The following is a 27,230-nucleotide window of genomic DNA, read 5'->3' on the forward strand; positions in this document are numbered from 1 at the left end:
AATTACATTGAAATCATACTGAACAGACATAGTCTTTTCCAAGTCAGAAGGTATTTCAGTTTTGCAGTACATGTTTATGACCCTCAAAGGTTATTGCCAAGATATTTTGCAACAGGCACACAGCTAAGTACTGGAGATTCAGAGATGCAAGTTCTGCTTTAAAATCTTGCAATAGTTATAGAATTATCAGTAAAAAGAAATTTCAGGTTATTGGTTTGCCAACAAAAAATAATGACTTTATTTGTTTTCCATTCAGTAAACTATCTAAATTGGAAAAAATATTTATCTACTCCAGAAGAAATAAAACATTTTTGGATATTTTCAAAGGTTAGCTCATAGGAATGTGTAATAATAGAATGTGGTGCATATAAAAAAATACATATATGTATTTCCAATATTTCAACATTAATAAGAGATAGAGAAAATAGATATACTGTAGAAACCACATAATTTACTATAATTAAAATTTATGTTAATGAACACCTATATATCATCTAATGATTCTAAAAAAAATTACATTGGCAACTCCAAATTTTTATATCTTAAAAATATTTACAGCCATAAAATTTGCTTTAATCAATTGGACTTGAATGTAAGCTTTGCAATTAGACATTTAAAATTGATTTTTCTTCTCTAATGTGCCATATATCCTTTATTGGCCGACTTTACTAGCTAAATATTAAGTCTGACTTATGTAGCTGTATTTCAGGGATCCTAGCCCCAAAATGGAAGTCATAAAGACTTCCACAAGAACAGTTTTCGGTGCCCTATCAGAGTGGATTGAAGTGTGAATGGGAGATAAGGAAGCAAAGGCAAAGAGTGGGAACATTATTTGTGTTGTGATCCTGTGGGGAAAAGGAGCAAACAAATAGGGAAGTAGTTGGAAGGAGCTATAGCATCTATAAAAAGTAGAATTTTTTTAATCATGGAAGAACCTAAAGCATGTTTGTGTGCTGCCGAAGGGGACTTGGTAGAGGCAAAGGTTGAAAGTGTGTAGGAAGTAACTCCAGTCCTAGAGTTCCTGTAAAGACAAGAAGATATCTAGAGCTCAAATAGACAGGAAGGAAACACAAATTTGGGAGAGCCAGAGGTAGTTAGTGAAAGAAAACTACTGAAGTGACCGCAAAACGCATAAACATATTGCTCTAAATTCAAACTAATTGTATCCCCAATTCAACTTCACACAAGCCAGATCCTGAATATGCCACAGTATGCCAGAGGAAGTATGATGAAGGGAGAGTGTAGGCAGCAAAATACAGCAGTCTTAACCAATGTCTTTAAAATATATTCCCTTGCAAATTCTCTAACTATGCATGTGAAGAGCCTGAAGATAAAGCTTTGTTACCTTTGGAGTGAATCTACCTATGGTTGGTTGTGTTTGTTTCAGTAAATAATAGGGTAAGTGATGAGCTGTGGCAAAAAGAGGATACTTTTGACAAGATTGAAAAATTATGAAATGGTCTCCGAGAGTTGGAAAGCAACTTGGGTAAAAGTAGTAAAGTTGCAAGCATTATTCAATCCTCATTTCAGGTATTTGTCTTGAATTTAAAGTTAAAGCAGTCAGCCAAGTTGTGATTTTTCTTCCAACATCTTTGTGCATTTGTAGAAAAGGCAGAATGTTGGATTCAACCAATGTTAAGGTCAACTAGGTAAATGTAACAACAACAAAAAAAACAGTTTGCTAAGTGATGTTTGCAAGAAATTTTTATAACGATGGACTGTTCATGAATCTCAGCTTAGGAAAGAAGAAAAGATAGGTAAATAGAGACAAGGTAAATTTAGCATATCAGTGATACATCAATAACTGTTGCAGAGGAATTCTAGGATACTGTAAGAAGTTGACTGAAAGTATAAGAAATGACAATCAGCCAGTGGTATATTTGCAATTGTGATTTCAAAGGTAATATAGATCATTGTGATGACAAAGTCTAAGTGTTATCTTTGGAACAGGTTACTGAGATGGAGAAGAACAGATTGGTTATGAACATAGATTGTTTATTTTGTTTATTTTAGTGGAATTCTTGGAGCAGTAGCATGTACAAGTTACCTTGGAAGGAGTTGGAGACACAGAGATGAGTAAGATTCAGTCCCCTGCTTCAAAGAGCTCAGTATAAATATGCAAAGTGCTACAGTAGGGATACTAACAGAAAGAAGGATACCTAACCCAATCAGGGATCAGGTGAATGGGCTTAGAAAACAACATTTGTGTATGTTGAACCAACCTTGCATCCTGGGGATGAAGGCTACTTGATTGTGGTGGACAAGCTTTTTGATGCACTGCTGGATTCAGTTTGTCAGTATTTTGTTGAGGATTTTTGCATCAATGTTCATCAAGGATATTGGCCTGAAGTTTTTTGTTGTTGTTATTCTCTGCCAGATTTTGGTATCAGGATAATGCTAGCCTCATAGAATGAGTTAGGAAGGAGCCCCTCTTTTTTTATTTTTTTGGAATAGTTTTAGTAGAAATGATGCCAGCTCTTCTTTGTCTATCTGGGAGAATTCAGCTGTGAATCCATCTGGTCCTGGATTTTAGGGGTTGGAGGCTATTTATTGCTGCCTCAATTTCAGAATGCATTATTGGTCTGTTCAGGAATTCAATTTCTTCTTGGTTTAGTCTTGTGGGGGGTGGAGGGGGTGTAGGAGTCCAGGAATTTATCTATTTCTGCTACATTTTCTAGTTTATGTGCACAGAAGTGTTTATAATTTCTGATGGTTGTTTGTATTTCTATGGGGCCAGTGGCAATACTCCCCTTATCATTTTTTATTATGTCTATCTGATTCTTCTCTCTTTTCTTCTTTATTAGTCTAGCTAGAGGTCTATCTATTAAGTTTTTTAAAAAAAAAGCTCCTGTATTCATCTTTGAATGGTTTTTCCTTTGTCTATCTCCTTCAGTTTGGCTCTGGTTTTTGTTATTTCTTGTCTTCTGTTAGTTTTGGGGCTTGTTTGCTCTTAGTTATCTAGTTTAGTTCTGATGTTGGGTTGTTAACTTGAGATCTTTCTAGCTTTTTGATGAGAGCATTCAGTACTATAAATTACCCTTTTAACACTGCTTTAGCAGTGTCCCAGAGTTTCTGGTAGGCAAATCAATAAATGTGATTCATCATCACATAAACAGAACTAAAGACAAAAACCGTGTGATTATCTTAATGCAGAAAAGGCTTTCAGTAAAATTCAACATCTCTTTATGTTAAAAAAAAATACTCTCAATAAACTAGGTATTCAAGGACAATAACTCAAAATAATAAGAGCCATATATGACAAAACCACAGCCAATATCATACTGAATGGGCAAAAGCTGGAAGTAGTTGCCTTAAAAACTGGCACAAGACAAGAACACCCTCTCTCACCACTCTTAATCAACATAATGTTCAAAGTTCTGGCCAGGGCAGTCAGGCAAGAGAAAGAAATAAAGGGCATTCAAATAGGAAGGGAGGAAGTCAAACTATGCCTGTTTGCAGATGACATGATCCTATATCTAGAAAACTCCATCGTCTCAGCCCAAAAACTTCTTAAGTTGATAAGCAACTTCAGCAAAGTCTCAGGATATAAAATCAGTGTGCAAAAATCACTAGCTTTTCTGTCTACCAGCAATAATCAAGCTGAGAATCAAATTACAAATGAGTTCCCATTCACAATTGACATAAGAAGAAGAAAAGACCTAGGAATTCAGCTAACAAGGGAAGTGAATGATCTTTATAAGCTGAACTATAAACCACTGCGCAAAGATATCAGACATGACACAAACAAATGGAAAAACATTCCATGCTCATGGATAGGGAGAATCAATATCACTAAAATGGCCATACTGCCCAAAGCAACTTACAGATTCAATACTCTTCCCGTTAAATCACCATTGACATTCTTTGCAGAACTAGAAAAAAACTATTTTAAATTCATGTGGAACCAAAAAAAGAGTCCAAATAGCCAAGGCAACCCTAGGAAGAAAAAAAAAAAAAAAAAACAGCTGGTACCTGACTTCAAACTATACTACAGGGCTGCTACAGTAACCAAAACAGCATGGTACTGATACAAAAGCAGACACATAGACCAATGGAACAGAATAGAAAACCCAGAAATAAGACTGCACACCTACAATTATCTGATCTTCAACAAACCTGACAAAAGCAAACAATGGGAAAAGAATTCCATGTTGAATAAATGGTGCTGGGATAACTGGCTAGCCATATGCAGAAGGTTGAAACTGGAACCCTTCCTTACACAATATACAGAGAATAACTCAAGATTGATTAAAGATGTAAATGTAAAACCTGAAACCATAAAAAACCCTAGAAGAAAACCTAGATAGTACCATTGAAGACATAGGCATGGGCAAAGATTGGCATGATAAAGATGCCAAAGGCAATTGCAACTAAAGCAAAAATTAGCAAATAGGATCTAATTAAACTAAAGAGCTTCTGCACAGCAAAAGAAACTATCAACAAAGTACAAAGACAACCTACAGAATGGAAGAAAAATTTTGCACACTATGCGTCTGACAAAAGTCTAAAAGCCAGCATCTGTAAGGAACTAAAATTTACAAGAAAAAAAACCAACCCATTAAAAAAGTGGGCAAAGGACATGAACAGACACATCTCAAAAGAAGACATAGATGCACCCAAGAATTATATGAAAGAAAAAAAAAGCTCAACATCACTGATCATTAGAGAAATGCAAACCAAAACCACAATGAGATACCACATCACCCCACCAGTCAGAATGGCTATTATTTAAAAGTCAAAAAACAACAGATCCTGGTGAGGTTATGGAGAAAAAGGATCACTTATATATACACTGTTGGTGGAAGTGTAAATTAGTTCAACCATTGTGGAAGATAGTGTGGCAATTCCTCAAAGACCTAAAGACAGACTACCATTCGAACCAGCAATCCCATTGTTAGGTATATACTCAAAGGAATATAAATTGTTCTATTATAAAGATGTATTACACATGTACGTTCATTGCAGCACTGTTCACAATAGCAAAGACAGGTTATCAACCTGTATACCCATCAGTGACAGATTGGATAAAGCAAATGTAATGTATATACATCAAGGAATACTATGCAGCCATAAAAAAGAATGAGATCATGTCTTTGCAGGAACATGGATGGAGCTGAATGCCATTATCATTAGCAAACACAGAAACAGAAAACCAAATACCACATATTCTCACTTTTAAGTGGGAGCTAAATAATGAGAACACATGGACACATAAAGGAAAACAACACACCGTGGGGCCTGCTGGAGGACAGAGGATGGGAGCAGGGTGAGGATCAGGAAAAATAACCAATGCACACATAACCCTAAACTTAAAAGTTAAAAAAAAAAAAGAAAATAAAAAGAAAACATTCACAAAGACCAAATTGCAAGACCAAGGGTGATGCCTTTATGAACTGCAGACAGTTGGGTTTTCGTCAAGGCTAGAGGGTATAGTGAAAGAAGAGTCTAAGAAGGAAGCAAGGCTCAAATAAGAGAAGTTTTGTATGATATGGCAAAGGCCTAGTGGGGGCTTTGTATTCTTTGGAATACAAAGAATACAAAGACTGTTTCAAGCAGGAGTAATTTTACTGAAATGGCCCACACTGCAGTATAGATAGAAGATGGAGGAAGGTAGTAGCCACAGTTTTTTGGAGAAAGAAAATAAGACCAGTTTAAATTATAAGATAAGAGTGCATGTGTTACAAGGTCTTTACTGTTAAATTTAGGTTCAGACAAAGTCATCAAAGTTTGCAGTATAGGTGGAGGGTTATGCATTAAAGTGCAGATCATGAAACCTGAATTGCTTTCTTTGTCCAGTTGTTAGCATTTTGTAGAACCCCATCCAGGAAACATAAAATACCAGAATGTAACATCCATGAAGACCTATCTATTTTGTTTGCTGTTTCTCCACTACCCCGTACATGATAAGCCCTTAATAAACATTAACTGAATAAAATCATTGAAGGAATTAAAGTCTATCTTTAGCATCTGATCTCTTCCTATGCTGCCTTCATTCTAAGGCCTCTTGCCTAAGTAACATCATGCTAGGTGTGAACCACTTATAATTTTCCCCCCAAATACTCCTTTACTTTCGAACCTTTTCATATTTTACAAAACAAAGACCAGGCTGTTGCCCTCCCCATATGTTAGCTGTATGACTTTGGGCATATTCATTTGTTTTTTTATGCCTAAGTCTCTGTAAAATAGAGATAGTAGCTAATGCCCATTGAGCATGGAGCACTGACACTTAGAACCAGTCACTGTTCTAAGAACTTTAAATGCCTTAACACAGTTAATCCTGAGTATCCTCCTATGTGGGCTATACTACTGTCATTCACCTATTACAGATGAGGAACCTGAGCCAAGATAAGTCACAAAGCAAGTAAGTGACAAAGTCTGGATCTGAACTCAGTCCAGCTCCTGAGACCATGCTCTTAATCATTATGTATACTTCCTGTCCAGTGACACTACCACCGTCATTGAACAGTTGAGAAGACTGAGAATAATCTACATAAAAACACTTAGAAAAGTGCCTTACTCTATTAAGTACCCAATAGAAGTTAGATTTGGTTGTTATTGTTTTACTCTATTTATAGCTTTTAGAATCTTATATGTTCATTGATAGATGAGTCACTACTTGTCAAAGGAAATTAGATTATTTCATTTTAGACAGATCTAATTAGGAGAAAGTCATTGTTCTTTTAATGCTCACTTACACTTAACTTCCAGCAACTTTCCTCCTTGTTTCTAGTTCTGAACTGGGGATAAAGAGAGGCAAGCCTAGCTCCACTTTCTTACACAACCCTCAGATATTCAAAGAAGAGTGTTTTTGACACCTACATAGTCCATTCTTCAGTCTAAGCAGTTGAATCATTTGCTGTTTCTCTTATGGCATGGTTTCCAGATACTCTGATTTGATACAGACACCCTTATACCTGAGCATCTAGATGAGAACAAAATGTTATAACTCATATGTGGAATAATAGCTGCATATAGAACAAGGCATTGGGAGAAAAAATTTGAAGATAGTCCTATCAGTCTGAATTATATTCTCAGACACAGTTATGGTGCCTTCCTTGCTTGGAGTGGTAGTAATTCTTGACTGAATGACTTCACTTATAAACAAATGTGTTACTGAATCCTCAGCGTACTCTTGACTGAAATCCCCAATCTTGTTCACATGTACTTTTGCTTCTGCTGCTATACTTCTGAGACTAGTCTAGGAAACATATGGCAGGACATTATATTAGTCCCTATTAAACTTCATTTTGTTTGAGCTACCCAGTCTTCCAACATTTCAGATCATCTTGGATAAAATTTTGTCATTTCATGTATTGTCATTCTGTCTAAACATTGTCTCATCTGTAGATTTCTCCTCTGGGCCATTAATACAATCCTCTGAGTATTTAAATGGAATATATTATGCTCATATTCTATTAAAATATTCATAACGGCTTATTGCTTAAAGTGTTTTAATTAATTATAAATCAATCACATCTTTTTAGCAGTGCATTTTATCATTACTTGTCAATAAGAATATCTGCTTATTCATTCAATAATTATTAAAATATAAAAGTATTTTTTCTAAAATATCACCCAAATTTGAGTAATTAATTTTTTTTTAAAGTTGTAAAAATTTATGAACACTTTGGTGGGATAGGCTTCTGAAATAAATTTGAAAAACTTAAAATTAATGTAAACTGAAAATAGGCTCAGACCCCGTGGTGCTAACCTTTTCGTCACCAAAGAAATTAACTGAAGAAGCTAAACAGTCTCAAGGCATGTAGTACATTACTATTGAGAGAATGTACAAGTAGGCTTGTCATCAAGAAGTGAACAATTTTAGTCGTTTAATTTCATGTATCGGAAACAACTTCAACCAGTTTCTATGAAATTCATGAATAAAAGATTTCCCACTTGTGAGAACTAAAGGGCTAGTAATAAACCAAGTGTATTGTTAAATAAAAGATGTAAATACAAATGGAAGAAAGTTCATTTCTTAAAATGAAGTCATGCTTCTTTTGGTGGATTGCAAACTCTAAATGTTATTAAACAGAGTAAAGTTAAAAAGAAATTAAAAGTTATACTCTAAAATATTGATGGTCTCAAAATTTAGAAAAAAATGTAATAACTGGAATATCTCAATAAGATATCATAATTATGTCACTTTGGTTAGAGAATATAGCTTTAAAAATTTTATTAGCTAATTTGCATTTATTAATTTGAGAAAACCTCATCTTTGTTAATTCAGATTAGAATTTTAATTTTAAAACAGGTTTCATTCTGTTGCCTTCCAGTTGTATATTGCTTCGGGGAATAACAAGGTTTTTTTAATTACAATATCTACCATGTAATCTCATACAAGTTTAAAATGTAAAGGTCTCTTGGCTGGGCACAGTGGCTCACACCTTTAATTCCAGCACTTTGGGAGTCCAAGGTGGGCAGATCACGAGGTCAAGAGATTGAGACCATCTTAGCCGCATGGTGAAACCCTGTCTCTACTAAAAACACAAAAATTAGCTGGAAGTGGTGGTACGCACCTGTAATCCCAGCTACTCAGGAGGCTAAGACAGAAGGAGGCAGAGGTTGCAGTGAGCTGAGAGCACGTCACTGCACTCCAGCCTGGTGACAGAGCGAGACTCCATCTCAAACAAACAAACAAATTAATTAATTAATTAAAGTTCTCTTATATTTTACTAGTTTTACTTTGACAAAATTAGATAAATGGCAGATTATGTTTTTCATAAGTAACATTTCTCTTAACCTCATTTCATCTTAACCTCATAGGTATAAAAATAAATACAATCAAACTCTATCATCCAAATTGGAAGAATAATAGAAATTCATGTAGTCAAATAAACAAGCAGAAATAAATTAGGAAAGCCAGGAGAATCCCCAGACCCTCTGAAAGAAGCAGATTGCTCCTGCAGGACCTGGGAGATACCCCAAATACTGTGAGTGCCCAAACTGTGGAAATGGGAAAGGGAGATCCTCCACCTCTGAACAGACACACACACACACACACACCAGGGAGCTTAAAGGTCTAGATTACGGAGGCAGATTCTGACCTTACATGGATCTGAGTTCATTTAGAGAGCCAAGCAAAATACAGGGTTAGAAGAAACAGTGGAAAAATCCCTGTAAGCTCACTGGGTTCCATAGCAAGCAATTTCTGCCTTACCTCAAAGGGATCCTTAAGCAGGGCTGCCAGAGGCACTGAGTAAAGGTCACAGGGAAAAGGAAACCTCTAATTGAACTTTATAACAATTTGAACTGATTGAGAAGTCTCCTGGCCAGAACTCAGAGGAGGGTATGAATCAGTGTGCAGACTCCACAAGTTGCGGAAGAAGGAAAAAACCCTGCTTACTTTTGCAGCTGGGAGGCAGGTAGCCTGAGGCAGGTTCTCAACTCTGCTGGCCCACTGCCTGGAAACAGACTCTGTGCTGTTGAAAGGGGCACAGTGGGAGTGAGAACAGCCCTTTGAACTGCATGGGAGCTGGGAGAGGCCTGTGACTGTTGTTTTCCCCCCACTTCCCTGACAACCTACATGATACAGCAGAAGCAGCCATAATCCTCCTGAGAACGTAACTCCATTGACCTGGGGCCCTCACCATCATCCTTCATAGCAGACACAGTAAGAACTGCCCAAATAAAGTCTGAGCTCAGACATGCCTAGCCTTGCTCCCACCTAATGGTCCTTCTCTACACACCATGGTAACTAAAGACAAAGGGCATATACTCTTGGGAGTTCTAGGGCCCCACCCAACACGTGTTTCTCCTCATACTACCACAGCTAATACTCTTTTGAAAGTGCCATCTCCTAGCAGGACACCAAACTGCAAAAAAAAAAGTTCTGTTTATTATATTGATTGTTGGTTGATTTTAAATAACCAAAGCTAAGGACCCTCACAGAGTCCATTTTACCATCTGCCACCTCCACCAGAGCAGGTGCCAGTATCCATAGCTGAGAGACCCACAGATACTCATATTACGGGACTCTGTACAGATAACTCCCAGTCCCAGCCCCGAGCCTGGTAGACTTGCTGGGTGGCTGGATCCAGAAGAGAGGTAATAATCACTACAGCTCAGCTCTCAGGAAGCCACATCCCTAGGAAAAGGGGGAGAGTATTACATCTAGGAAACACCCTGTAGATCAAAAGGGACTGAACAGCGGCCTTGAGTCAGACTTTCCCTTCAACAGAACCTAACCAAATGAAAAGGAACCAGAAAACCAATTCTGGTAATATGACAAAACAAGGTTTTTTAACACCCCCCAAAAATCACAGTAGCTTACCAGCAATGGATCCAAACCAAGATGAAATCCCTGATTTACCTGAAAAATAATTCAGAGGATTAGTTATTAAGCTAATCAGGGAGGCACCAGAGAAAGGTGAAGCTCAATGTAAGGAAATCCAAAAAATGATACAAGAAATGAGGGGAGAAATATTCAGTGAAATAGATTCAGTGAATAGCATAAATGAAAAACAGTCAAAATTTCAGGAAACGATGGATGCACTTATAGAAATGCAAAATCCTCTGGGAAGTCTCAGCAACAGAATTGAACAAGCAGAAGAAAGAACTTCAGAGCTCAAAGACAAGGTTTTCAAGTTAACCCAATCCAACAAAGAAAAAGAATAAGAAAATATGAACAAAGACGTCAAGAAGTCTTGGATTATGGTAAATGACCAAACCTAAGAATAATCAGTGAAAAAAGAAGAGAAATCTAAAAGTTTGGAAAATATATTTGGGGAAATTATTGAAGAAAACTTCCCTGGCCTTGCTAGAGAACTAGACATTCAAATACAAGACGCTTAAAGAACATCTGGGAAATTCATCACAAAAAGATCATCACTGATGCACGTTGTCAGCAGGTTATCTAAAGTTATGACAAAGGAAAGAATCTTAAGAGAGCTGTGAGGCAAAATCACCAGGTCGCCTACAAAGGAAAACCCATCAAATTAACAGCATATTTCTCAGCAGAAACCCTACAAGCTAGAAAGGACTGGGGCCCTATCTTCAGCCTCTTCAAACAAAACAATTATCAGCCAAGAGTTTGTACCCAGCAAAACTAAGCTTCATAAATGAAGGAAAGATACAGTCTTTTCCAGACAAACAAATACTGAGAGAATTTGCCACTATCAAGCCAGCAATAAAAGAACTGCTAAAAGGAGTTCTAAATCTTAAAACAAATCCTGGAAACACATCAAAACAGAACCTCTTTAAAGCATAAATCACACAGGACCTATAAAACAAAAATACAACTTAAAACAAAAAAAAAGGTATGATTAATGGACTAATAGCAAGATTAATGAACTAGTACCTCACATCTCAATACTAACATTAAATGCAAATGGTCTAAATGCTCCACTTAAAAGATACAGAATTGTAGAATGGATAATAATTCACCAACCATATATGTGCTGCCTTCAAGAGACAAATCGGACGTATAAGGACTCCATAAACTTAAGGTAAAGGGATGGCAAAAGACATTCCATGCAAGTGGACACCAAATGCAAGCAGCAGTAGCTTCTTACATCAGACAAAACAAAATTTAAAGCAACAGCAGTTAATAAAGACAGAGAGGGTCATTATATAATAATAAAAGGCCTTGTCCAACAGGAAAATATCACAATTCTAAATACATATGCACCTAACACTGGAGCTCCCAAACTTATAAAACAATTACTGCTAGACCTAAGAAAAGATAGACGGCAGCATAATAATAGTGGAGGGTCTTCGATATTCCACTGACAGCAGTACACAGGTCATCAAGACAAAGTCAACAAAGAAAAAACGGATTTAAACTATATACTGGAACAAATAGTCTTAACAGATATTTACATGACATTCCACCCAACAACCACAGATTATACATTCTATTCAACAGCTCATGGAACTTTCTCCAGGATAGACCATATGATAGGCCATAAAATGAGCCTTAATAAATTCAATGAAATTGAAATTATATCAAGCTCTCTTTCAAACCACAGTGGAACTAAACTGGAAATCAACTGCAAAAGAAATCTTCAAAACTATGCAAATACTTGGAAATTAAATAACCTGCTTTTGAATGATCATTGGGTCAAAAATGAAATCAAGATGGAAATTTTAAAATTCTTCAAACTTAATGTCAATAGTGATACAACCTATCAAAACCTCTGACATACAGCAAAGGCAGTACTAAGAGGATAGTTCATAGCCCTAAACACCTACATCAAAAAGTCTGAAGGAGCACAAACAGACAATCTAAGGTCACACCTCAAGGAACTAGAGAAACAAGAACAAACCAAACCCAAACTCAGCAGAAGAAAGGAAATAACCAAGATCAGAGCAGAACTAAATAAAATGGAAATAAAATAATAAAAAAGACAAATAAAACAAAAAACTGGTTCTTTGAAAAGATAAATAAAATTTAGAGACCATTAGCAAGATTAACCAAGAAAAGGAAAGAGAACATCCAGATAAGCTCAATTTGAAATGAAATGGGAGCTATTACAACTGATATCATGGAAATACAAAAGATTCTTCAGGGCTATTATGAAAACCTTTATGCACATAAACTAGAACATCTAGAGGAGGTGGTTAAATTCCTGGGAAGATACAACCTTCCTAGCTTAAATCAATAAGAATTAGATACTCTGAACAGAACAATAACAAGCAGCAAGTTTGAAATGGTAACAAAAGAATTAACAACCAAAAAAAAAGTCCAGGACAAAACAGATTCAAAGTAGAATTCTACCCAACATTCAAAGAAGAATTGGTAGCAATTCTACTGACACTATTCCTCAAGATAAAGAGGGAACCCTCCCTAAATCATTGTAGGAAGCCAGTATCACCCTAATACCAAAATTAGGAAAGGAGATTAAAAAAAAAAAAAAAAAAAAAAAACCTACAAGTCAATATCCCCGATGAACACAGATGCTAAAATCCTTAACAAAATCCTAGCTAACTGAATTCAACAACATATCAAAAAGATGATCCACCATGATCAAGTGGGTTTTATACCAGGGATACAGAGATGGTTTAACACACAAGTCAACAAATGTGATGCACCACATAAACAGAATCAAAAACAAAAATCACATGATTATCTCAACAGATGTCAAAAAAGCATTCAACAAAATCCAGTATCCCTTTCTGATTAAAACTCAGCAAAATTGGCTTACAAGGACATACCTCAATGTAATAAAAGCCATCTATGACAAACCCATAGCCAACATAATACAGAATAGAGAAAAGTTGAAAGCATCCCTTCTGAGAACTGGAACAAGACAAGGATGCCCACTCTCACCATTCCTCTTCAGCATAGCACTGGAAGTCCTAGCCAGAACAATCAGACCAAAGAAACAAATACAGGGTATCCAAATTGGTAAAGAGGAAGTCAAACTGTTGCTGTTTGTTGGTGATATGATTGTTTACCTAGAAAACCCTAAAGACTCCTCCAGAAAGCTCCTAGAACTGATAAAAGAATTCAGCAAAGTTTCTAGATACAAAATTAATGTATACAAATCAGTAGCTCTTTTATACACCAACAACAACCAAGGGGAGGATCAGATCAAGAACTCAACCCCCTTTACAATAGCTGCAAAAAAAAAATTAAAAGCTTAGGAATATACCTAACCAAGGAGGTGAAAGACCTCTACAAGGAAAACTACAAACCACTGCTGAAAGAAATCATAGATGACAGAAACAAATGGAAACACATCCCATGCTCATGGATGGGTAGAAGCAATATTGTGAAAATTACCATACTGCCAAAAGCAATCTACAAATTTAGTGCAATTTCCATCAAAATACCACCATCATTCTTCATAGAATTAGAAAAAAACAATCCTAAAATTCATATGGAAAGAGCCCACATACCCAAAGCAAAACTAAGCAAAAAGGTCAAATCTGGAGACATCACACTACCTGATTTCAAACTATACTCTAATGCCATACTCACCAAAACAGAATGGTACTGGCATAAAAATAGGCACATATACCAATGGAACAGAATAGAGAACTCAGAAATAAATCTCAATACTTAAACTGCCAACTGATCTTTGACAAAGCAAACGAAAACAAAGTGTAGAAAGGACACCCTATTCAACAACAAATCGTGCTAGGATAATTGGCAAGCCACATTTAGGAGAATGAAACTGGATCCTCATCTCTCATCTGATACAAAAATCAACTCAAGATGGATCAAGGACTTAAATCTAAGACTTGAAACTGTAAAAATTCTCGCAGACAACATTGGAAAAACCCTTCTAGACATTGGCTTATGCAATGATTTCATAACCAAGAACCCAAAAGCAAATGCAATAAAAACGAAAATAAGTAGCTGGGACTTAATTAAACTAAGGAGCTTTTGCATGACAAAAGGAACAGTCAGCAGAGTAAACAGATAAACCATGAAGTGGAGGAAATCTTCACAATCTATATATCTGACAAAGGAGTAATATGCAGAATCTACAATGAACTCAAACTGATTATCAAGAGAAAAACAATCCCATCAAAAAGTGGGCTAAGGACATGAATAGATAATTCTATAGAGAAGATATACAAATGGCTAACAAACGTGAAAAAATGCTCAACGTCACTAATGATTAGGGAAATGCAAATCAAAACCAGAATGTGATACCACCTTATTCCTGCAAGAATGGCCATAATAAAAAATAATAGATGTTGGCCTGGATGCAGTGAAAGGGGAACACTTTTACGCTGCTGGCGGGAACGTAAACTAGTACAACCACTATGGAAAACAGTGTGGAGATTCCTTAACTAAAAGTAGAACTACCATTTGATCCAGCAATCCCACTACTAGGTATTTACCTAGAAGAAAAGAAGTCATTATATTGAAAAAGATACTTGCACTTGAATGTCTATAGCAGCACAATTTGCAATTGCAAAACATGGAACCAACCCAAATGCCCATCAATGAGTGGATAGGGAAACTGTGGTGTATACACACACACACACACACACACACACACACACACACACACAATGGAATACTACTCCGCCATAAAAAGAAATGAAATTAATGGCATTTGCGGCAACCTGGATGAGATTGGAGACCATTCTAAGTGAAGTAACTCAGGAATGGAAAACCAAACATCGTATGTTCTCACTCATATGTGAGAGCTAAGCTATGAGGATGCAAAGGCATAAGAATAACACAGTGAACTTTGGGAACTCAGGGGGAAAGGGTAGGAAGGGGTGAGAGATAAAAGACCACAAATTGGGTGTAGTGTATACTGCTTGGGTGATAGGTGCACCAAAATCTCACGAATCATCGCTAAGTAACTTATTCATGTAACCAAATACCACCTGTTCCCCAATAGCCTATGGAAAGATAAAATAAAATAAAAACAAATTAATGGAACAGCCTAAAATTGCATATACATGGCAGGAGTTATTGGAATTTGTTTCAGTCATAGAAAATAGATGATTTCTCTGTGTTAATATTGATGTAACCATTTTATCAGCTCATTTTTATCGATCATGGTAAAATCACCTTGAAAAGGATATACTCTGTCTCCCAGGCTGGAGTGCAGTGGTGTGATCTTGGGTCACTGCCCCCCCAGTTCAAGCAATCCTCCTGCCTCAGCCTCCCAAGTAGCTGGGATTACGGGCATGCACCACCACATCTGGCTAATTTGTGTATTTTTAGTAGAGATGGTGTTTGACCATCTTGGCCAGACTAGTCTCAAACCCCTGACCTCAGGTGATCTGCCCACCTTGGCCTCTCAAAGTGCTTGAATTACAAGCATGAGCTTCCATGCCCATCCATTTTGTATTTGATTTTGATCTCTGTTTTTTAAAGAGAAAAAGCATTGCGGCTATAAAGTAGACATCATCAATATTCCCCCTCCAAGTCCTATTCCAATCCCTTCTTCACCAAGGAAATTACTTCTTTGAGTTTGTTGTACATCTATTCCATATTTCTATTTCAAAATGCATGTATATGTATTCATGAGTATACAACAGTTTTTTTGACTTGCATAAATTGATTTGTGCTGTATAAATTTTCTGTACTTGCTTAATTATGCAATATTGTTTGCAAGATCTATTCCTCTTCATACATAAAAATATAGATAATTCGTTTTCATTGCTGTGCATTTTACCAACATATCACTTTTTCATAATTTACCTTATACTGTTGTTTAGTTAGGTTATGACCAACTTTTTAATATTATTCTGTAATTAAAATTTTGTATTGATTTTTTTTTTATATTTCAGATTATTTAGATAGGATAGTTGCCTAGAAGTAGATATGAAAGTTTTTGAGGTGTAAGATTCATATTTGAAAATGCTTTCCAAAAAGATTACAGTTTATAATCTCAAAAGCCATTTATGAGAGTGCTCATCTTATTGCACTTTCACCGGCATTGAATATTCCAAGTTATCCTGGACTTAATTCACTCATTTTAAATGGATTTCAATTTCAATTGTTTCATTGACTTAGTGATTAAATTAGCATAGAAAAATGTGATGTATGTGTTGGTTGGATGTAAGCCATTTAGTTAAGTTCCAAGGTCCACTTTAAAATCATCTATTGATTATGAAATACTGTTGTATCATTTCATGTTGTGGTTTGTCTTCTTTTCAGCAAGGCTATATATGGATCTGCTATGTTTTGTCTATGCTGTTCTTAGGAAATTTTTGTTTTTCTCTGTAGTACATTTTATTATAATATCCAGTATTAAAAGTACTTTTTTTAGAAATACAGCATATGCTTTACTTTCTTCATTGGGCATATGTGATCACCAACTCTCTTCATTATTTTGGAATTTCAATTTTAAGCTCTAAGATGTTGTCATTTTTGTAGCCAAAAGACCTGAGCAACAATATCATCTACAGTTATGCAACCTCCATCAAATTATTCTCATTTTTCCCAGGAAATGATTATCAGATTCTTTACCCATAAAGTAGGACTATTACCACCTTATGTTATTAAATAGATTAAATGAGAACCTTTGAAATAAAGTAGAAATATGGACTAGAGTCAGTGATCTCTTTCCAAGTAATAGATGCCTAGTTTCCAGTAGAACCCAGAGTTAGAGAAGTTTCAGAGGTATGATTGATCATATTTCTCTGCCACTTTGCCTGACACAGCCAAGAGAGCAATTTATGTATCACAGGTTGCCCAAATCCTGGAAATCATGAAAGGCCTTATGTTCCCACAGCATCCTCCCCAACCCTTTATATTTGGTACCTTAGCCAACTCTCCCCAGAGTTACAGTTTGAATTTTGCCATTGCCCAAAATGACTTCAGAAATCTTGACTCTTCAAATTCTACTCTAAATTCTGATTTTTCCTTCTTCCACTTCTGTCTGTCCCTCGCTCCTGCTACAGTCTTCTCTGACCTATGGAAACCTGAAGTCTTTTGTTTCTCCAATTTTCTTTTAGACTGTCAATTCCCTTCCTGGCCCCACCACCAAAAAAAGTTATAATTGTTATCATTGATACAACTTTTTGATTGCCTTCAGCGATTCCTCTCAAACTACTTCAGTATGGACCATTCTCCCCAACTGCTGATATATACAAAATTCTTGTTCCCTTATGTTAACAGATTACCTCATTTTCTACTTCATCAAGAAAATTTGAGAGCTTAGAAATGCCTCCCTTAACTACCAGCCCTCCTTCCACCATGCCGCCTACCCCCATACCATCCCTGCAATCTTCCCTCTAGTCTGAACAAATAAGATGCCTCACTTCTATTCAGTGTCAGCCCCTCCTCCTATGCTGTCAATCTCCTCTCCATTGTCTCCTCTTGGAATGTACTGCATTATTTTTGTGGCATCTTATGTATCTTTACTCTGTTCCTCTTTGCCAGTGTCTTCACATCAGCTTTCCTTTCCCTTGACCTCTCAGTTTCTTCATAGCCCCTTAACTTTTCTCCTCTCTTCTCATTCAGACTTTACAAAGAACATTCTACCTGTATTGTATCTATTTATTTTCTTCTTATTTATCTTCAACCCACTATAAGATAGTTATCACCTGAAATGTCTATATTAGTCAGGGTTCTCTAGAGGGACAGAACTAATAGGATAGATAGATATAAAAAGGAGAGTGTATTAAGTAGTATTAATTCACACGATCACAAGGTCCCAAAATAGGTTGACTGCAAGCTGAGGTGTAAGGAAGCAAGTTCAAGTCTCAAAGCTGAAGAACTTGGAGTTCAATGTTCAAGGGCAGGAAGCATCCAGCGTAGTAGTCCAATGTTTGAGGGCAGGAAGCATCCAGCATGGTAGTCCAATGTTTGAGGGCAGGAAGCATCCAGCATGGTAGTTCAATGTTTGAGGTCAGGAAGCATGTAGCATGGGAGAAAGATGTAGGCTAGGAGGCTAAGCCAGTCTAGGTGTTCATGTTTTTCTACCTGCTTTATACTTGCTGCCAGCTGATTAGATGGTGCCCACCCAGATTAAGGGTGGGTCTGCTTTCCCAAACCCACTGACTCAAATGTTAATCTCCTTTGGTGATACCCTCACAGATACCCACAAGGTAAATACTTTGCATCTTTCAATCCAATCAAGTTCACACTCAGTATTAACCATCACAATGTTTATCGTCAAGTTGCTAGTGATCTACTGTTTTAAAAATGGAGTAGATATCCTCAATCTCTCGTCACTGGACACTTTTCCTGTGTAGGATGCTCTTGTTCACTTCCTTTTTCCTAATACAACTATATTCCTTGGACTCTAGTCACCCTTACACTTCTAGCCTCCATTTCTTCTTGTTGCTCTTTCTGTTTTCAGCCCTCAAGTATTAGTGTCACTTAAGGTACCGTCCTCAGTCAGCTGCCTCTAGTTCCCCTCACATTCCCCTTGGAGAGCTCATTCACGTGAGTTTCTACTTCTATGACACTTCTAAGTTGTACCTCCAGCTCAAACCTATTTCCTAAGCTTCAGATTTTGATAGCCAGCTGATTCCTGGTCATCTCCACCTATGTCCCCAGGAACCTAAAGTTAATTGTGATTAAAACTGATTTCAGTCTCTCCCATTTATCTGTTTCCACCTTGATATTCTGCATCTCCATTGGTGACGTCACCGCATACTGGGAGACTGGAAGACATGTTTTTGCATGACTCACTCCCTCGCCCCCATATCCTGTCACCAAGTCCTACATTTTTATCTTTTAAATGTTTCCTGAATCAACTGCTTTTTATTCCTCATTACCTCTTTCATTACTAGCCCTGCGAAGTTTCCTGTTTTTGTTTTTCTTTTTTTGAATAGGATAGAGTATATATACAGAACACCAGTCTGCCAAAATCACTTCCCATTAAAAATATTTTAATTATGCTCCTTCACTTATGCAACAAAGTCTATCTCCTTTTTAAAAAAAATACAAGCTTTGAGTTTCTTGAGGGCAGAGACCATACCATGCACTATGACTAGTGTAATGCCTAGCACTTAGGAAACGTTTAATAAGGTATTACTTAATGAGGGATGAATTAATTATAGAAGTGCTGTGTATCCATTCCTGTCATTCTTTTTTTCATACAGTGTCGCTGTGTGGCACAGACAACAGTATTTGCCAAATAATCCATGTCCTCCCCCGACATTTCCCAGCCTTCCTTGCACTTAGGGTGAAGTCATATAAATAGTTCTAGACAATGAGCTATAAGCATAAATGCTGCATGTCACTTGCAGCTTAATATCTTTAAGAACAATGGTGAATTTTCCAAACTCTCTCTTCCCTTGCTTTGGCTGTCCTGACAGTCTTGAGATTGTATCACAAGATCACTGAGATTTCAGGGTTAATTTGTTAAAACAGCAGAATCTGGCCAACCCTGAGTAATAATAATGTTTACTATTACAAGTTTATATATCAGTCTCTGTATTACTATATACATGTCAGCTTTTTTGAACCTTGCCCGGTATGCAGCTCTTTTGCTTCTCCTTATAGCTGCCTAATACCTAGGCAAAAAAATAATAATAATAACATTTGGAGGCTGAGGCAGGCAGATCACCTTAAGTCAAATGTTCAAGACCAGCCTGGCCAACATGGTGAAACCCTGTCTTTACCAAAAATAGAAAAATTAGCCAGGCATGGTGGCCCATGCCTGTAGTCCTAGCTACTTAGGAGGCCAAGGCAGGAGAATCACTTGAACCCAGGAGGCAGAGGTTGTAGTGAGCTGATATTGCACCACTGCATTCCAGCCTCAGCAACAGAGTGAGACCCCATCAAAAAGAAAAGAAAAGAGAAGAGAAGAGAAAAGAGAAGAACCACACATGACTGATGTTTTCCAACTCACCTGCCTGTTGCTAGCCAGCCCTCTGCCTCAAAACCTCTGCATATCAGAGTGTGCTTCCTACATAACTTATGTTTTTCATCCTTGCCCAGCCTGAAATATAGGCAGAGCAGTTCATTGCTTGTTCTCTATGATCTAAGTGACAGTAGAAGTATTTTTCTACATGCACACACGCACATCCTCTGTACTACCTCATAGATGCCTTTGATTTCACAGCAGAATGCCATGTCTCTAACTTTAATTTTCAATCCTTGTTAGGGAAACTTCTTCCAAGAATTGTACCATAAGTTCTATTGCAAGCACAGGCTAAAGGAATCAGAGACTATCTCCAAAGTAGGTCTGGAAGTCTTAAGCCCTCCTAATTTGCTAAGGACCTGTAGATAACCTCCACAGACCTACAATCACTAATATTCTCTTGGTAACTTTGATATAATTCTTTTCTTTTCTACAAGTATTCTACAAAATGCACTGCTTTTGTATTTTGGAACCTAGTTAGGTTCCAAATTTTATTGAACTGTTATTTTGTTGTTTCAGGAAGTAATAATTATTTCAGTTAGAAAAAAACAAAATATGCCTTCCAGGCTTATATGATCTCACCAGGATTTATCGTTTAGCTCTACTTTCTGTAGAAATGCTCTATCCTCAGACAGGCTCTCCTTTTTGTCATGTGTGAAGTTCCCAGGACTGTTCCCTTTCCGTTTCAAATCCGGCAGAGTAGAGCAAAAGTGTTTTCCCCAGAAGTCACAAAGATTCATTGCTTTGTATGTGTTCTGAATGGGTCATGTTCCCATCCCTGGACCAATCTCTGTAGCCAGGTGGATTTTATGCACTAATTAACTGAGGCCTTAGTCATCCCTGAAGTGGAAAAAAAAAAAGTACACTGAAGTGGTAAAAAAAAAAAAAGAATGGGCTTCAAAGAAAGCACAAAGCCTAAGAATAAGAAAGGGGATAATTTCTGGAGAGAAATTAGGCTACCACAAGGAAGGTTATGACATCGGCAGCAATAGCAACCTCTGTTCTTTCTATACAATCTGCTGCCAGGAGTTAGAAGTTAGAGACAGCTTCTAGTTAAAGAATGAAAGTATTTTGTTATATACTACATGTTACACTTTGATCATATTCTCTCTCCCTTCTCTGAACTTTTAAAACATATTCTAAAGTATTCTACTGTATGCTGCCTTGTGTTTTAGTTATTTATAAACATTTCTCTCCCCTAGATCTAGATCTAGATCATCAGCTATTTCAAGTCAAGTACTGGGGTTTATATGACTGTGCATCTTACATTGTGCGTTACATGTAGGAGGCATCCCTGATTATTCAACAAGTAACTATTCATTGACAAAATGAAGGGTTTAAAAGTCCATGGTTCTTCAGGTGGTAGTTTGGGGACTTATTATTTTTTTTAAGTCAATGCGTCTTACTCATTTTACTCATATTATTAGGTTGGTGCAAAAATAATTGCACCAACCCAATATTATCTCATCACAGTTCTGTAACTCCTGCGGGTGCATGGATGTTTGTGTGCCAGGTGCTAATACACACACAGTAAATACTTATTATGTGCCCATGGCAAGCAGCAAGGATATGAGTATATAGTGATTACAAAACAAACATTCCTCAGGTCTTCAAAAGCTTATAGTCTAGTGACAAAGACAGACATTTATCAAGTAGAGTGTAATCAGTGCTCTAAGGAATAATTGTAAGGTATTCAGGAAGAATGTGTGTAATAGATCTTCTATATTATTATTATTTTTCTGACTGATTCCAGCGCAATTCCAAATTGTCTGCATCAGAGTATACCAGTTTTTCTAGAGGTCTGTTAAACATGGAATCATTCTTAGACGATTAACACTAGATTCCCAAATAAAAGCTCAAGATTCAAGAAATTACATCGTATATTTGTGATAAGTAAAAACTAATTTAATTTGCCTTTCCTCTCTCCTTCCTACCTTTCTCCCAGCCTGAAGTTCTGGATCAAATACAAAATTTGAGGGAGTTATGGATGGATAATAATGCATTACAAATACTACCTGGGGTATGTAAGTTTTTATTCTACCATGTTGTCTAATATTTATGTTGGATATTTGTTGTATTTGATAATAATCTCAAATCTTAAATTTCAGTGTTTGCATTTCAAAGTAAAATAATACTCATTAGCAGTGTTCAGTCACCAAGTGTTTTCACCATTTTTTTTTAGTATTGTATGTATCTTTTTGTGAGTGTTATAGGTATACAAAAATCTAAGAAAGATTTTTCTTATTCCCTTCAGAGTATTTTTGTCATCTCTTCCCACATTTACTGTTATTTAAAAGCTGAAATAATTAATAGTTATATTTTTAAAGAGCAAAATACTATATATAAGTTTTATTTTTACAAAATCAACCTTATTTTTACAAGTAACTAGACAATAGTTTTTGTTCATTTTGTTAGAGCTCTTCTACAAAATAAAAATCTCTCTCAGTTCAGGTGATTTTCAGTAGAACCCACCTGAATTTTTGAAAATGGCAAGGATCATACACTATTAGAAACAGAAAGTTAAACCAGAGTCAAATTTTTTCCTCAACTAAAGGCCAGCCCAGTAATATGTCCTGAGTATAGGTTTACCAGTCAACTCAATGAGTGTGATTATTCCTATTTTTTCCATCTAACAGAAGAGTGTTCCCATAAAACACTGCCCTTTGCCACTTGTACACACACACATACACACACATACACACACACACACACACACACACACACACACACACACACAGAGAGAGAGAGAGAGAGAGAGATAACAAGCGCAAATACAAGTCTCCCTATTGTTTTGTACAACTCCAAACTCCTGGCATTGGTCTAAGTACCCATGGCAGGTGAATATGTAATAAATCTTCAGCCAACACAGAGGTTTAGTTGTGTATTTTCAAAGCCAATTTTATTTCCTTTTTGAATTGACATTAAAAATTACTTAAAATGACAGCAAAACCAACAAGAACAAGACATTTATTCTCTCTTTAAACAAGCATAAGACCACATAAAGGAGAAAATGTGAAAAAAAAGATTATGGAAAAATAATTTATGCTCTTATCAAAAGATACATTTATACCATCACAGACACAAAACAGAAAAATATGCACATCTATTGTTTACTGATTTATTTAAAAATCATGTACCAGCTAAACTTTATGAATCAGAAACTATGCTAATGTCAGGGTTTCAAAGATAATATATTCAATGACCTTGAATATATTTCTTTGAGAAGCTCACACATGGCAGGATAAACAGATCTGGATTTCACTACTCATAGCAGAGCCTGATTTGTGCTATAGTCAAGGTATGTACAAATCCTGAGGCAACAGAGGTAAGACACTTATCGACCCCTGTGCAAAGACTGAGGAATCAGAATATATGCCTAGTTGAAAGTTTATACCTCTACTTCAGTATATTTACTTATTTAAAAAATAGATAGCATTTACCATGGACTAAGCATTCTCTCTGTGTTTTACAAATATTGATTCATTGAATCCATACAACAACCCTATGAAGTAAGTTCTGCTACCATCCCCATTTTATAGATGAGGAAACTAAAACACAAAAAAGTAACTGGCCCAAGATAACACAGCCAGTAAATGGTGGAGTTGTAATTCAAACCAGCACCAGAGGCTGCTGTTGACTGTAAAGCTCCCAAAAGCTCTCTATGGAACCAATAGAAGGTACAAATTAGAATTTTACTTTTCACAATGGTTACATTCCCAAAATCCACTGTGCAAATCAACTCACGTGCCAAATTTCTCAATAAGTTTGTTATATAAATGGAAGGGCAGGGATGAAATCTTCCATAAAACATATAATGCTGCCTAATTTGTCTCAAGAGTAGATTTTTCATATGTACTTCTGGCTGTGTATAGATTCCTTACTTTATTTCACATACTTGCACTTGATATTTTGTTATATGCTGTGTGGGAATACCCTACACCTCACTGCCAGAAATAGCCGTGGCTTTCTGGATGTTGGTGCTGGTGAAGAATTGTTTTTCAGTTAACCCAAAATGCTTGTCTTTGAGTGATTCATCTTGAGTGTGGTCTCCAGCCTATGTCTGTCAGTTTCACAGAGTAATTAAAACATTTAATATCATTAACCCAGGGAAAAGAACCACATTCACGTTTTTCTTACCTCATGTATCATAATAAAGTTAATATACTTTCTGAATACTTTTGGACACCTGTGCTATAATTTTCCACTGTGTTTTTCACAAATCAGAGAAGCAAATAGATAAGATAAAATGTTTGGTCTTTTATATAGTTCTATCTTGTGACCATCAACCTAAGGTTAATCAACCAAAACGTGACTAAACCATGTATTTAGTTCATATTTATTTTAAACAAATTCCAGTATCTTGTTTCACTTATGGTTTCCACTCTTTTCATTTGCTGTCCATTGCTCATCTACAGACCCTTCTATTCCCAGAGGATGTGGGATCAACATTCAACGATCCTCAAGGACTGTACAAATTTATGCCTTTACAGTCCTCAGGCTACGATTGCCTTAATACAGTGTTTTAAACATCAAAGTGTTATTCTAAAAAGAATGTTTAGGAACTGCACACCAAAATATTAAGTTATGCTGAAGACAGCAATGAAGGAAGCTTCAAGGAGAAAATAAATTTTCTCATGCTATCTCATGATAAAGGAACAAAAAGGAAACACACACACACACACACACACACACACACACACACACACAGGCACACACCATTCTTTCATTACTCAATGAAAAGGAAGAGTGAGCTTAGGTAACATGATAGTTCCTTGGGATGGAAAGCTATGAGTAAAGTGGCAGTATTTTTCTAAGTGACACATTTCCAAGCATGAGGAGGAACTCAGTCCCCTGGGCTGACTCACCCAAAGTACTCTGATTCTGGCTAGCAAATATTCAGTCACTCTAAGCCTGTGCTCACACTCTGCACCCACATGAAAAGCTGAGGGAGCAGGGCTAGAAATTTGCATTGGGTTAATTAAGGATGTGTGCCCTCCAAATGTGCTTTGCACTCCGTAGCCTGATAAAAGTGAGTTTGATATCAGCTCCTCCCCATATTAATGACATAACCTTGGAGTGTTACTTGTAGTCGATGCTCTCATGCATCCTTTTCCAGGACTGAAGAATTTACTCTATTCCCCCAGCTTCTGGAAATGCTGCTTGCAGCTCTCCAGCCTTCTTCAAAAATTGCCTCACCTAAAGAGAACACCTTCACCCAAGACCATAACCCCATTCCCAGAAACCTACATCCAATGATCAATCTATGCAGGTATATAAAGGCTCAGCTCTTCATCCTCTACTCAGAACAACTTTAGGGCAATCCCAACTTCAGGGATCTTTGAAGTGTCAGCCAAGGACTTTTTAAGACTTCATCATAGCCCAACTTCTTGCCTACCAAATCCTCCTCCCTTTCTTCACTGTCTCATCCTTTCCACTGGTGTTGATCCTAAACACTCTCTCAAAAACTTCTTTGTCTCTGCTTCCCAAAGAATCCAACATGTGACATTACTTAAACTCTAACCTTTAATATGTGTTAAAATGCAGATTCTAATTCAGCAGGTCTGGGATGGGTCTGAGATTATACATTTCTAACAAACTTCCAGGTGGGGTCAACGTTACTGGTCTGCAGAACACATTTTGGGTAGCAAAAATATAAAATATTGAATCAAATAATATATATAAAGCACTTAGCATAGTGCCAAATGTGAGCTTATGTGTATGTAATAAATTTATTTACTTATTGTATATTTGTTTATACTCTGTCAAGTAAGTAGAGATGGCAAAGTGTGCACAGGTAGAGCAGATAAACAGATGAACCATTCATTGAGGAACTGAAATATGTGGAACATTTATTTATAAAACATGCCCTAAAGGAAAAGAAAAATGAAAACTTACATTCTGCCCTAACTCCTGTAGTCCACGTCCCACCCACATGTTCACTCCTTGCCCAAGATACGGGTTGATCCTCCCTTCACCTCAGAAATCAGTTACTAATCCAATCATTCCACTTCTGACTTTCTCTGGAGTCCATCTCCTCTTCATCATCACTTCCGTTGCCTTAGCAGCTAAAGTAATTCTATATCCTTCTAACAGATCTCCTTGACTCCAGCTTTTGAAAGTTCTCTGAAGTTATTTCTTCTAAGCATAACTATAATCATGTCATTCCCCATCTTACAATCCTTTTGCTTTCCTTGCCTAGAGAGTTCTTATTTCTTCACATGACATATAAACCCTTTCAGCAGCTGGCTTCTTCCTGTAATCTCAACTTCATCACTATACTCAACCACTTTGAGCTTCCCACTCCTCTTCAGTCGTAGCATGCTTTGTCACACTTTATAAATGCATGTGCTGGTCTCTCTTCCAGGTACAGCTTCTCTTCTTTTGACAAGCAGCATCTTCCAGGCCATTTGCAGTCCTTCCCTTTTCTGTGGCATTCACTACTTGCTTTTTTATTGCACATGTCACAGGGCATTATAATCTTTTTTTTTTTTTTACTTGAAAGTTTCCTTCACTACTGAGAACTCCTTATGGATAAAAACTTTGCCTTCATCATGGCAAGTCTATCCCCATACTTAGCTGTCTTATTCTTGACTGTCCTTCAATATAACACAGATACTGGTACATAGTAGATCCTTCAAAAAGAGTCACTGGATGAGCAAAACAATGACTCCGGTTAGTAGGGTAATCTCCAAAATTAAAATTTAAAACATTTGTTATGCATTTGAAGTTTTAAGGATCAACATGTCAATGTCATTGTTTCAGTGGCAGGTTATTTAGTTGGGAGTTATTTTATTCAGTGCCAACTTCAAGATTGTTGCTGCATTTTCTAACTGCTGCATTGAGATATAATTCACCTACCATATGCAGTTCACTGTTTAACTACTCACGTAGTTGTATAAGCATCACTACAATCTAATTTTAGAACATTTTCATGACCTCTAAAAGAAACTCTGAACCTAGTAGTAACTCCCATAATCTCATCCACCCAGCTCC

At 36.7% G+C, this 27,230-nt stretch overlaps 1 protein-coding gene across 8 annotated transcripts in view; it reads left to right on the plus strand.

Annotated features, from left to right (window-relative positions):
- LRRC7 (leucine rich repeat containing 7) overlaps window positions 1-27,230 on the plus strand; it is a 565,757-nt gene that overhangs the window by 398,703 nt on the left and 139,824 nt on the right. For 7 of the 8 annotated variants that reach the window (XM_039474488.2, XM_074381000.1, XM_074381001.1 and 4 more), the window contains exon 9: window positions 22,183-22,257. In XM_039474488.2, coding sequence (XP_039330422.1) covers window positions 22,183-22,257 — 75 coding nt within the window. Of the gene's footprint in view, window positions 1-22,182; window positions 22,258-27,230 lie in introns of those variants that run through there. The other variant, XM_074381004.1, reaches the window with a different exon arrangement.

Source organism: Saimiri boliviensis, chromosome 11 (assembly GCF_048565385.1).
Source record: "Saimiri boliviensis isolate mSaiBol1 chromosome 11, mSaiBol1.pri, whole genome shotgun sequence".
In the NCBI taxonomy this organism is placed as follows: domain Eukaryota; kingdom Metazoa; phylum Chordata; class Mammalia; order Primates; family Cebidae; genus Saimiri; species Saimiri boliviensis.